The 14,503-nt window shown below is 35.5% G+C and overlaps 1 protein-coding gene across 10 annotated transcripts in view; it reads left to right on the top strand.

Annotated features, from left to right (window-relative positions):
• The window catches only part of FNDC3A (fibronectin type III domain containing 3A), a 228,546-nt gene that overhangs the window by 155,750 nt on the left and 58,293 nt on the right, over positions 1-14,503 (top strand). For all 10 annotated transcript variants that reach the window (XM_063792541.1, XM_522753.9, XM_063792542.1 and 7 more), the window contains 3 exons: positions 424-661; positions 5,573-5,842; positions 7,991-8,049. In XM_063792541.1, the coding sequence (XP_063648611.1) occupies positions 424-661; positions 5,573-5,842; positions 7,991-8,049 (567 nt within the window). The remainder of the gene's footprint in view (positions 1-423; positions 662-5,572; positions 5,843-7,990; positions 8,050-14,503) is intronic.

Below are 14,503 nucleotides of genomic sequence, written 5' to 3' on the forward strand. Positions count from 1 at the left end.
GATTCTCCAAATTTTTAAAATTTCTAATGGTGTAAAAATTCTTACTCTAACATTTTTATTTTATTTTATTTTTGAGACAGAGTCTTGCTCTGTTGCCCAGGCTAGAGTGCAATGGCACTATCTCGGCTCACTGCAACCTCCACCTCCCAGGTTCAAGCAATTCTGCCTCAGCCTCCCAAGTAGCTGGGATTACAGGCATGGGCCACCATGCCCAGGTAATTTTTGTATTTTTAGTAGAGACAGGGTTTCGCCATGTTGTCCAGGCTGTTCTCGAACTCCTGACCCTAGGTGATCCACCTGCCTCAGCCTCCCAAAGTGCTGGGATTAGAGGCATGAGCTACCGTGCCTACCCTACTCTTAACATTTTTAAAAGAATTGTTTATATTCTATGGAAGAAATTTTAATCTGATGTTCATTTTGTAGGTTATTGAAGACAATGGTGTTCGAAGAGTTGTCGTGGTCCCTCAGGCACCAGAGTTTCACCCTGGTAGTCACACAGTTCTCCACCGTTCTCCACATCCTCCTCTACCTGGTTTCATTCCTGTCCCAACTATGATGCCGCCTCCACCACGTCATATGTACTCACCCGTGACTGGAGCTGGAGACATGACAACACAGTATATGCCACAGTATCAGTCTTCACAAGTCTATGGAGATGTAGGTAAGACATCTAAAAGTATTCCACTGTTATTGAGTTGGATATTCTTCGCTTGGATATAATAGATGCCATTATCATATCACATTAAAAAAACAGCAAATGGTAATGATGTAACAGGCATTTTTCTTTTACTCAAGTACTATATTAGGTGCTTCATCCTCATGATCACCCTTCAAGGCAGGTAAGTAAACAGAAAAATCAAAGAAGGGAAGTAACTTATATCATGCAGCACTACTTAGTGGTGCCACTTTCAAACAAGAGGTCTTTTCCTCTGGCCTGCAATCTAGGCACTGAGAAAATTTTCAGCCAGGAATAACCATGTCATTGTTAAATCCTATTGGCTGTGATGCCACTACACAAAGTTGCTAAGCTCTGTGAGGGATTGAAAAAACAGGATAAGCCATAACCTCTGCCCTCAGGGAGTTAATAAATTTGGGGAAAGTTAATAAATAAAGTTAATAAATATATAGGCTACCAAACATAAACACAAAATAATACCTTATTATGTCCCATAGCTTTAAACACTGCCTTAAACAGTGCCAGACTTATTCCTGACTGCCTTCTCGATAACTTCACATGGATGTCTCTTGCATTTCAGAATATTTCTAAACAGAAATGTCAAATGTGGACCCCCACGACTTGCTTTTTTTCCGTCCCTTCATCTCAGTAGGTGGTCCACTAGTCACTTAGTTTGCTCAAATGAAAGCCAGATGGTCAAATTTGATTTCTCCTTTTCCAACCCTTACATCAATTAGTATCAGTTTTATTTTCAGAATTTTCTGAATTTTTTTTTACTACTTCCCCACTGCCACTCAAATCCATCCACCATCAGCTCTTGCCAGGACAACTGCAACAATGGCCTTCCAGTTGGTTTTGTTTCCATTCTTGCCCTCAATAATCAATTCTCAGCCACAGTAATTATTTTCAAATATTAATCAGACTGTTCTGTTTAAACTATTTCAGTGATTTCCCATTGCAATTAGAATAAAATCCTAAACCCTTACCCTAGACTAGGGTTTCTCAAACATGCCACTATTGATGTTTTAGGACGGATAAGTCTTCATTGTGGAGGACAAAACTCTGCACTGTAGGATGTTTAAAGGCATCCCTGGCCTCTACTCACTAACTGCCATTGTGTAGCACAGTTGTAGCACACAACTCCAACACAACATTTTAAATATTCTGACATCTAAAAATATCTCCAGACATTTCCAAATGATCCCTAGGAACCAAAATTAGTTCTGGTTGCAAACTGCTCTTGCAATGTTCTGCCCTGTGGCCCCTGACTTCCTTGTCCCATTGCTTCCCCTTAGTCCCATTATTTCTTCAGTTTTTCAAAACCTCCAAGTTCTTTCTTGCCTCGGTCCCTGTGTACATGGTGTTCTCTCTGCCTTTTCTGTAAATTTCCTTTAACCTTTGAATTTCAGTTTTCAGAGAGACCTTCCTGATCTTACCTTGTTAGTCTCTAGCACTGAACTTTGTTTGTATCTTTCACAGAACTTAACACAATTTCTTTTTTGTCATTGTGTATTTGTATGGCTGTCTCCCTTATTTGACTATCAACTCCCTAAGAACTGAATCTATTTTAATCACTATTGATTCCCTGCACTTAGCATTGCCTGTCACTTATGCTCAGTACATTTGCAGAAGAAATAACTTCAAATACAAAATTGAAATTACACAACACAGCCTGTAAATAGTGGATATATTGTACATATCATATGTATTTGTCAAACTTATTTCTATTGCCCAAGTAATGCAAATTGGTTCAGTAGCTCTGGGTAGTGCTTGAGATTCTGCATTTCTAACAAGCCCCTAGGAGATGTTCATGCTGTGCTCCAAGGAACCTACTTTTGAGTACCAAAAGTTTATACTGCAGATTAGTCTCATCCTACTTTTGTTTACTGCTAATTATGACTTAGTTTTAAAAATATTAATTTTTTCTTATAATCTGAGAAAACTATAAGAAAAGGCTAGTATTACAATTATTACTATTTTGCATTGTTAAAACCCCTTGTTATTCTGTAGGGATATGCATTAGAATACATGGATGTGATCTACATTGATATGAAGGAAAGTGAAGGGCACAAATCCACAAATTAGCTACCCAGTGGTAAAAGGGAGGAGTCATGTTGTACTTGAGGTTATAAGCCAGAGATTCTACCACTAAATGCTAATTATTGACAGTACTGGTTTTCTAACTAATGGCTATACCTCCATGATGCCCTTTCCATGCACAATCCATATGGATTTTCAAAGTGGAATCTGATCCAGCATTTCACTGTTAGCAGTACCATTAGTGAGCCTGAACCTTGCTAGGCACTATGCTCACACATGTATTATCTCACTTAATTTTCAATAAAATTCTGCAAAATTCAAATGAGGAAACCGAGGCTCAGAAATGTTAAGTAATTTCTGCAAGGCCACACTGCTAGTTAATTGCTCAGAATTTTAACCCTCTCAGATCTATTCAATGATTAAGTTCCTTCACTTTCTACTATAATATATTCTTTTTTCTCTTCCATGGTAGCTTTATTATTTTGAATAATAGATAAAGCATTTTAAAGTATGTACTAATTGATCTAATTGATTGCAGTTGCTATTTTTCTTAACTTTTTGTCGAGATATAATTTAGGTAACAGTTCATCATTTTACACTTCAGTGGTTTTTAATATATTTACTTTATTGTGCAACATATGCAACTCAATGTTTTCTATATTCAGTATGTACTGTATTAACTACCACTGTCTAATTCCAGAACATTTCTATCATCCCAAAAAAGAAACTGTGCATATTAACAGTCAGTCCCAACTCTCTGTTCCTTCACATCCCATGATCTACTTTCTGTCTGTATGGGTTTGCCTATTCTAGACTTCATATAAATATACATATAAGTATTTCATATAAAAATTTCATTAAAATGTTCATACAGTATGTAGACTTTTGTGTCTAGTTTTTTTTCACTTAATGTCATGTTTTCAAAGTTCATGTTCTCACATATAATAGTACTTCGTTCCTTTTTATGGCTGCAATAATATTGCATTCTGTTGATTACATTTTATCACTCATTAGCTGATGGACCTTTGGGTTGTTTTCACTTTTTGTCTATGAACGATACTGCTGTGACCATTTGTGTACAGGTTTTTGTGTTGACATATTTTCATTTCTTCTGGGTATGTGCCTCAGAGTGGAATTGCTGGGTTATATGTTAATTCTATATTACTTTTCCACAGTGACTACACCATTTTATATTCCTACCAGCAATGTATGAGGGTTCCAATTTCTTTGCCAAAACTTGATATCGTCTGTCTTTTGATTGTAGGCATCCTGAATAAATTTCTCTCTCATTATGGTTTTGATTTGCTTTTCCCTAATGCTACTAATGTTGATCATCTTTTCATGTGCTTATTGGCCATTCGTATATTTTCTTTTCCTTTTTTTTTTTTTTTTTTTTTTGAGATGGAGTTTCACTCTTATTGCCCAAGCTGGAGTGCAATGGCATGATCTCGGCTCACTGCAACCTCTGCCTCCCAGGTTCAAATGATTCTCCTGCCTCAGCCTCGCGAGTAGCTGGGATTACAGGTGCGCGCCACCATGCCCGGCTAATTTTTTGTATTTTTAGTACAGATGGGATTTCACCATCTTGGCCAGGCCGGTCTTGAACTCCTGACCTTGTGATCCACCTGCCTCACCCTCCCAAAGTGCTGGGATTACAGGCGTGAGCCACTGCGCCCAGCCCCATTCATATATTTTCTTTGGAGAAATGTCTATTTGAATTCTTCACCCATTTTTTAAATGGGTGGGATATTTGTCTTTTTATTGTTGAAAGGTAAGAGTATATATATTCTGGATACAAGTTCCTTATCAGATGTATGATTTCCTCCCTTGTTGTTTTTTCACTTTCCTTGTGGTATCCTTTAGTGCAGAAAAGTTTTTAATTCTGATGAAATCTAATTTTTTCTTTGATTGCTTGTGTTTTTGGTGTCTCGTCTAAGAAACTATTGCCAAATCCAAGGTCATAGAGACGTGTTTTCTTCTAAGAGTTCTATAGTTTAATCTCTTACATTTGGGTCATTGATTCATTTGAATTAATTTTTGTATATGGTGTGAGGTAGAGGTCCACGTTCATTCTAATGTTATTGTACATATGCTTATAATACTCATTTCAAAAATACTGTACTAATTTTCTTAAGGCACTGCTAAATTAAAACTTTTTACTGAGGCTTTTAAAAAATATTTTTCTCATCACATTTTAAATTTAAAAAACTCTGGGGACAATTGAATTAATATTTATTGAGCATAATGACTTAATTATGTTCCTATGTGACTTTTATTAGAATGAGTGGATTCTTCTAAATCACAACCTTGAGTTTATAGTATCTGAAGATACATTATATGTAGATTGTTATTGTTAAACAGTCTAAATCATTTCTTTTGGCTAACTTTTTTTTCAGTGATGATTGCTTTTTTGAGTTATAAGGGAATTTAGGCAGGCAGTGGTTTTCTTTTTACCTATTTTATGTGTTTAAGGTTCAAAAAGATGTGAAAAGTAATAGTTACTAAAGAGTAAAAGAAAAAGAACTGTGGACTGCTCAGCTCAAGTCTCATTCCTCACCTACAATAATCATAAGTTACCACCAAGCTGTTTCTATGGAGATTAATAATTAGTTGAGAACAGAAGGAAATAAATCTCTCTGTAAATTTACTTGAGAGAGAGATATATATAATTAGAATAAATCACAAAGCTTGGTTCTGATAGTTTATGGAGACACAAAGGTTGCTTTGTTATGCAAAATTCTTTTAAATATTTTATAAAAGTTTTATATGATAGATTTATTTTCTGTTCTTTTTTCATGGCATAAACTTATTTGGAGAAAGTGATCTTCTTAACATTTTGTTTTTGTTGCCTCCTAGATGCTCACTCTACACATGGAAGGTCCAACTTTAGAGATGAACGATCTAGTAAAACATATGAACGTTTGCAGAAAAAATTGAAGGATCGCCAAGGAACACAGAAAGATAAAATGAGCAGTCCACCATCATCACCCCAGAAATGCCCTTCTCCCATTAATGAACATAATGGACTTATAAAAGGACAAATTGCTGGTGGTATAAACACAGGATCAGCAAAAATCAAGTCTGGGAAGGGGAAAGGTGGTACACAAGTTGATACAGAAATTGAAGGTAACTGTTTGAAGTACTGAACTGTTCTCATTGATGCTATTCTCGTGATTTAACCTACTAAAAGTATATTCTAACCTTTCAGTCATTTTGTCATGGTCCAAATAGACTGTTACAGGCTGCTGCTTTCGACAGTTTGGAAAGCCTCAATTAGTAATTTCATCTATATCATAAATTTTACTGACTGAAATTTCTATTTGATAGGAAAACTCAGAGAACATTAATCCAGATTCCTTTCTTCTGATTCTGGGCGTTTGATAAGGCTATGCTGCTGGTTTTTAATCAAAACTTTTTTTTTTTGAGACAGGGTCTTGCTTTGTCACCCAGGCTGGAGTGGCACGATCATAGATAACTGCAGCTGGAAACTACAGGCATACACCACCACACCCAGCTAATTTTTTAATTTTTAGTAGAGACAGGGTCTCGCTGTTTTGCCCATGCTGGTCTCAAACTCCTGGGCTCAAGCAGTCCTCCCATCTTGGCCTCTCAAAGTGCTGCAATTATAGGCCTGTGCCACCGTCCCCAACCTATCAAAACTTTTTATTTCTCCCACCTTCTTTTTGAGTAAAACCTTGATAGCAAATAGTTATATCATTTACTAATCTCTCTATATACTCTGTAATTAGGATAGAGTATTTTTCATTTCTTTCTTCAAAAGTTCTTTTCTCCTAAACTCTCCTTGTTACTCTTGGATCCTTCCCCTAACCTCTGACTTCTACTCTATGAACTTTGTTTTATTGGTTTTTGTTTGTTTGTTTGTTTTTGAGACCAAGTCTCGCTCTGTCACCCAGGCTGGAATGCAGTGGCGCAATATCAGCTCACTGCAACCTCTGCCTCCTGTGTTGAAACGATTCTCGTGCCTCAGCCTCCTGAGTAGCTGGGACTAAAGGCGCATGCCACCACGCCCAACTACTTTTTGTATTTTTAGTAGAGACAGGGTTTCACCATCTTGGCCAGGCTGGTCTCCAACTCCTAGGCTCAAGCAATCCACCCACCTTGACCTTCCAGTGTGCTAAGATTACAGGCATGAGCCTACTATATGGACTTTGAGCACTATTATTTGTATATACTTGAATCAATCTCTATAAGGTAAAATATAGCTGGGTTAACAGCCTGTCTTTCATATGCCTACAGTTGTGGAGTTAGTACCCAGTACTTTTGATTGTAATGTTAAGCTTCTAACTACTGCTTACTTTGATTAATGTAGTTTCTATATGTATGTTCTTTTAGGTTTCCTTAATACTGACTATTATCTGTTTGACGTAGATATGCGTATGTAGAAATACATAGATATGCATGGTAGACCATGTCAGGTTCTCAAGGTTTCATCAGAAATGACTATGAACCATACCAACATGTCATTTCACAATCACCAATAACCACAGCTCTATCAGTCCTTGAATATGCTTATCTAAATTGATATTTATTATCAAATAGTGTAGGTAATTAATATATGACTAGGAACTAAAATGCTTCCAACTTTGAGGGAAATATCAAAATGTAAGCCATGTGAACTCTTCCTACCTTCCTTTTCCTTAAAATTTCCATTCCTCACTAACAAATTTCAAATCATGTCTTAACTGTTCATGACTTATATATTAACAACATTTACATAAATGTTCTCCCATTTATTTGAGACCTCCTGATCATCGTTTTCAGCACTGATGTTTCAGAAGAAATTAAGTTAAAGTTTTTTGCCTATCAGTGGTGGCTATAAGTTACAGTCAAGCCAATTATATTTCTAATTTGGGAAACCATAACTAAGGCATGTCATCAAAAAATAGTTAACTTTATTAAGAGGTATGAGATTGACAAATGAGAACTTTCCAGAGAGAATATTCTTACAACCATGAATAAAAATATACTTGATATAAGAAAAATTTGGTTCAGATAGATATAGCTATGTCTAAATATATATAGATATATCTGTATATAGTGGTGTTATAATTAGTAGTCACAGTTAAGATAGAAATAAAAACTAAAGTAGATAAATGCTGAAGGGCCACAAACTGCTGAGTATGAACAAAGGAATAAAAACTAGAAAATAAAAGTCTCAAATACCAACCTAGTTTCAGAATACATATTTAGGAAGAAGAAGGGATTGTATCTAAGTTCTTTTTTTTAAATATTCAAATGTTTTATTTTTTTAAGAAAAAGATGAAGAAACTAAAGCATTTGAAGCACTTCTTTCCAACATTGTCAAACCAGTGGTAAGTATCTTATGTATTTTATTGATGTTTATATTTAATATATTAGCATAAGATGTTCATCCATCAAAATGTAGTTTTTTTCTTTTAACTTTTTATGAAAATAGGATCATACTGTATTCTGTGACAAGCTTTTTCACTCACTATGGTATGCCTTAGCTATCTTTCTATGTCATTACCTGATTCTTTGAAGAGCTACATAGTTTTGTTATTCATTCATCAAATATTTATTGATCCCTTACCATATGCCAATAAATAAAAAACAAATGCACAAACAGAATTCTGTGTGATAGTAAAGATTGCTATTATAGAAATAGGAATGATATGATGAGATTAATAGGAGAGGTTGTTAGGTTAAATAGAGCAATCAGGGAAGCTTTCTCTGACAAGTGAGAAAAAGTGCAGAAGTGGAAGGAATGGGAGAGGGAGAACAGGTGTAAGTAAGCATGGGGAGTTGGACAGAGGGAAAGAACCATTATCACTGGAGTATAGTGAAGGGGAGAAAGATGTGGTGGAAGAAGTAGGCGATAGGACTTTTTCAGCCAGAATAAGGCAATTTAAGATTGATAAGAATATTTTTTGGTTCATAAAACAAACTACTCTTTCCCAACTCTCAGAAACATCCATGGTAAAATGTTTTATACTAAGTTGCCCCAAAAATACTTTGTTTTTCTAAGAAAACAGATTAGAAAAGTTATTATTCTTAGTACCATCTCCATAAAGGCTTTTTAAGCTTATCTTGCCATGTTTTAGGATGTTTGAGTAAGCCAGTTCCTCATCTAATAGACTAATATGGTCCTACTTTTTCTGACAACTCCCAAATAATAGATTTGGTTGCTCTAGCTTTCTTTATTCTAATCTGTTTTCTCTTGAGAATAGAGCATATATGTGTAAATAAATGTAAATTTACACAATTATTTCATAGTAATGGTTAACACAAATTGATTAGCATCAGTCTCTGTTCAGAGTGCTTGGAATGCACATGTGCATTATTTAATATCTGTGACAACCATGTATGTACTATTTTCCCTGTTTTACAAATGAGGAAACTGAAGCAACAGTGAGTTTCAATTAGTAGTAGTAGAGCTATGACTGAAATTTAGGCAGTATCCTTCCAAGACCCCAAGTGTATATCACTAGGTTTACTAGAAAAAGAATTTAGTAGCCTTAATAAGATTGATGTTTGAGTGATTTAATAGCTAATGCTAGTAGCATTTACTTGTTGTAGTATATATTAAAAGTATAATTTTCAGGCCAGGTGCAGTGGCTCACACTTTCCCAGTCCTTTGGAAAACCAAGACAAGAAGATCACTTGAGGCCAGGAGTTTGAGACCAGCCTGAGTAATATATTGAGACCTCGTCTCTACAAAAAACAAATACAGATACTACAGACAAGGGGGCACACACCTGTAGTCCCAGATACTTGGGATGCTGAGGTGGGAGGATCCCTTGAGCCTAGGAGTTCAATGCTGCAGTGAACTAAGATTGTGCCTTTTCACTCCAGCCTGGGTGACAGAGCAAGAACCTGTCTCATAAATAAATAAATATATATATAATTTACAGACAGAAAAAGTAAATCTTAAAGCCAATTCAAAGACTTTCTTACTCAACATTAGGAAGAACATGTAGTTTAATAAGATAGCCCTGTATCATAAAGTAATGCTGATGGTTTTATTTGCTTTGTTTTAGTTTATAGTTTGAATGCCGATTCCTCTTTGATTAAATTAATTGTGAGCTACAAAGTGCAGGTCAGGGTTTTTGCTTGCTTGTTTTTGTGTGTGTGGTTGTTTTTGCATGCTCTAGTTCATTTAGAGCACTAAATTAAATGTGTTCATTCACTTTTTCATTCCATAAATATTTGACCGCTTACAAAGTGACAGATGTTGTGCTAAAGCTGGAGATAGAATGGAAAGCAAAGGATAGACACAGGCTCTGCCACAAGGCTTAGTTCAGTAAACTAAGCATCACACAATGAATGTTAAATTGTAACCGTGAAGTGCCAGGACAAAAAGATAGAGAGCAGTCAGAGTGTGTAATAGGAGGACTAAACCTTGACAAGGAATCAGGGAAGTTTTCCTAAGGAAGGATTATTGTACTGATATTTGAAGGAAAAGTAGTGGTTGGGCATTGAGGACAGGGGTGGACAGTGTGGGAACAGTATTGCAAACTGAGCAGCATTTGAAAAGCACTGGACATGGCACATTTGAGGAACAACAAAAAAAAAGGAAAGCAGAGAAAAGCTCACTCATGTGACCAGAGTGCAGTGTGTAGGGGAGAATGTGGTACATGCACAAGTCTCATAGTCTCAACTGTGTACTTAGGAGTTGAGTGACCCATGACAAGTCACTTGACCTTTGTGAATGTTTCTTCTTTCAGAAAATGGAGAATAATGGTATTGTATACCCTCACATGCATGAAATAATTAACTATATTGAAAGTGTTGTCTTTTCATTTGTTCTTCTTTGAAATTGTTCTCAGTCTCATTTCTATGAAAATCTACTGACACTTATTTCAGTGGATTTCATTTCCTTTTATTTCAGTAATGCTTAAAATTAAATGTGTCATGCCTTTTACTCATTACCTTTTTGCTTTCAGAATCATTACCCCTTCCCTTTACCTTTTTGTGGTTACTAGAAGTACTATCTAACTCCAAGTTTCCTTAGGCTCAGCCTTTGAGTTATCTTCAGAATTATTCTCTCACCTCCTGATGCCCTTATCTAGACAAGGATCAAACATTTATGTTTATTCTACTTTAGTATTTCTGGAAATCCAGAAATTAGATACTCTCATTTCTTTCTTCTACAGTCTTTGTCAAAATTCATGTAATATATATGGCTTTGAACTCTTTTAACAGTTTAGCTTCCTAGATATATACTTAATTTAACCCAATGGACAGTTTTTCTCAAGGGTAGTTTTGATGACTACCTTACAAGGATCACAATCTGCCTCAAAAAATATATTGTACATAATCTAGCCACTTTCTAAAGGAGCTATTTTCATTTTTTCCTGTTACCATCTTTATCAGTTCTTAGACAGATTTTTATACAATCATATCTATTTTCAGCTACCACCTAGAAGTGGATTCAGAGTGGGATCATTGAGTAGTAGGAAAATAACTGAATTATTCAGGTCCTAGTCAATGGTTCTGTGACCTCAGACAAGTTACTTAATCTTTCTGAATATGCTCCTTTCACAAAATGAAGATAGTTAAGCCTATTTTGCCTACTTTAGGTGGTAGTTGTAAGAATCAAGTGATATGGATATAAAAGCAAATTTTACTTCTAACATTAGCATACAAATAGAGTTCAAATTACTTCCAAATCTATATTTTCGATCCTAATTACTAATCTGTTCATGTAGAACTGTATCTCCTGAGGCACGCTAAAGAATACCCAAGTTTGAATGTTTCACTAGCAACTTTAGAAAACCAAATTCTTAATCTGCTTGTCTATACTATTTTATCACGTTCTTCATTCCTCTAAAATGAAGAAGGAATTGGGTTAAATCTCTTTCGTTTCTGTTTCCTTTCATCGTTTCCATCGGTAAACACTTACCCATCCAGGTTTTCCTGGGTTACAGTATCATCTTACATTTCTTCTTTACCTTTCATTCTCCCCATGCTAGATTAGTACTCCAAGCTTTATTATTTCACTATAAGTTTATAGGATCCACTCTCCCCACTGTCCCCTACCACTCCACATACACACACAATTACTACCTCAGTCTTCACACAGGAATTTTGTGGTATCTATGTGGGAGTCCATCTCTTTTTCTTCTATGCAACTCTATAATTCACCTGAAACCAGCAACAGAAAACAGCATTTTTAGAAGATTTTAAAAATACATATGAACATGCCTTGGACTACCAGATTTCAGTTATAAGCTTTGGAATATAAATACTCATTCCTGTACTAATTACCCACCTCTTTCTACCAAATTTTATCTCATCCAAGTTCTTTAAAATTCAATTCAAAATTCACTTATGAAGTTTTCCACATCTTATCCCAATGTAGTCACTCTTTCTGTGACTTAACATATAAGTGCAAGTAATAAGATAGCTTTTTTTTTTTGAGACAGAGTCTTGCTCTTTCACCCAGGCTGGAGGGCTGGAGTGCAGTGGCATGATTTCAGCTTGCTGCAACCTCTGCCTCCCGGATTCAAGTGATTCTTGGGTCTCAGTCTCCTGAGTAGCTGGGATTACAGGCATACACCACCACGTCCAGATAATTTTTGTATTTTTAGTAGAGATAGGGTTCCACCATGTTGGCCAGGCTGGTCTTGAACTCTTAACCTCAGGTGATCTGCCCACCTCGGCCTCCCAAAGTGCTGGGATTACAGGCATGAGCCCCTGTGCCCAGCCATAACATCTTTTTAATAGAATGAGTTAGTACTGAAAGATTTTCTGGAAAAGCAGAAATTGAAAAAGTTGAAATTGGCCCAGTGCAGTGGCTCACACCTCTAATCCCAATACTTTAGGAGGCCGGGGCAGGAGGATTGCTTGAGCCTAGGAGTTCGCAACCAGCCCAAGCAACAATATTAAGACCCAGTCTCAATAAAAAAAAATAATAATATTTTTTAAGTTGAAATTAGCATTTAAAAATTTTTTAAATTTATTTTTAAAACTATGTTTGCTAAATTCAACATAGTATTCTGGAAGTCTGTTTAGTTAAAAGTATAGTTAAAAGCTTAGTTAATAGTATTTACCAATATTAATAGTTTTGACAAAAATGCATGGTTATATAGGATTTTAACATTAGGGGAAGCTGGGTAAAGGATAGACAGGGATTCCATACTATCTTCCCAACTTTTCTTTAAACCTAAATTTATTTCCAAATAAAAGACTTTTAAAAATACTTTATTTGTGTAACTCTGGTAAACAGTTCATTTCACTCAGCCACTCATTTTGTTGATGAGGCCTAGAACCCTAAGAGGGTGAGACTTCAGTATCACCAGGCAAATTAGTGACACATCTTGTGCTTCCCTATTTAATATTTTCTCTACTGTCTGTACTCCCCACAGATCCTGATAAAGCAAGCTTCATAAAGTAGGTGCCAGGCTGGGCATAGTGACTCACACCTGTAATTCCAACACTTTGGGAGGCTGAGGCGGGAGGGTGGCTTGAGGCCAGGAGCTCGAGACCATCCTGGGCAACATAGCAAGACCCCATCTTTACTACTACTACTACTACTACTACTACTACTACTACTACTACTACTGCTACTACTACTAGTACTAATAATAATAATAATAATAAAGTAGATGCCAGTTAATGCTTTTGACTGACCCACCTTCATAGTCCTATTCACGTTCTCAAAGTTTAACACAACTATTATCATCCCATAAAATCAAGAGACACTTATGGGTATACATACATGTATAGTAGCAGTTTGTTTTAAAAAAGAAAAAAAAACCTGCTCAGTTTCAGGTTAATAGCCAGCTGTATACTGGATCATACAAAGAATCATTTTTAAGTTCATTGTAAATGAAACACAGTACCAAGACTTTAAGACAGTATTAGAGTGAATACAGTATTACATTTCCTGTGATTTAACAGAAGCAAAATAAATATAGTAATAGTTTTTTTTATTCAGACTTCGAGAACTTTGAAAAGGACAGAATGTTACAATTTTATGGAGATTACTTATTTTACTTTAATTCAAGATAGGAGTAATTGTCATCCTAGTGGTTATTAGTTTGGTTTTAGAAATGCTAAGGTAGTTGTTAAACGTATATAATTTTAAAGCAAGCTTTTATATAAATGCCTACATATAATCTGGTACCTTTCTCACCAATCTGTAAACCTTATCTAATCTCTAGATTTTTTTCGCTTTAACAAAAGTAACTTGTACTCATAAAATTATTCCAGTAGTATAAAAATATATAAAACATAATTGAAACCACATGTTTTTTTCTGTCACAACTTTCTCTGCGTCTCACCACACATACACAAAATCCCCAAAGATAACAATTGGTACATTTGTACAGTACATTTTCAGACATTTTTGTGCAGTTTTATAAAAGCTAACTCAACTGCAATCACAGTGTATGTACTGCTTTCCAGCTTCACTTTTTTCTCCTACTACGTAGCACCTGTATATTGAGGAAATCTTCAGATGTTAGCGCATGTATGTCCACCTCATGTTCTTTTTTGAACACTTGCAGAATAATGTGTTCATAGGCTGTGTTATGTACCATCATTTAGGTAGTCAGTGCCCTATAGTTCTAGTTTGTTGCCATTAATAATGCTGCAATGAACATTCTTAAGTGTGTATATTTGTATACATATGTTAAGTTTATAGGATATTACCCTGAAAAAAAATTCCTGGATGTAGAATTTCTGAATCAAAAAGTAAACACATCTTACATTTTGTAATGATTCACTAGTTGCTATACACAAGGATTGAACTTACATATACTGTTACCACACTTAGAGAGTGCCATTTCTCCAAGTTTTTAA

This window comes from Pan troglodytes, chromosome 14 (genome assembly GCF_028858775.2).
Source record: "Pan troglodytes isolate AG18354 chromosome 14, NHGRI_mPanTro3-v2.0_pri, whole genome shotgun sequence".
Taxonomy (NCBI): domain Eukaryota; kingdom Metazoa; phylum Chordata; class Mammalia; order Primates; family Hominidae; genus Pan; species Pan troglodytes.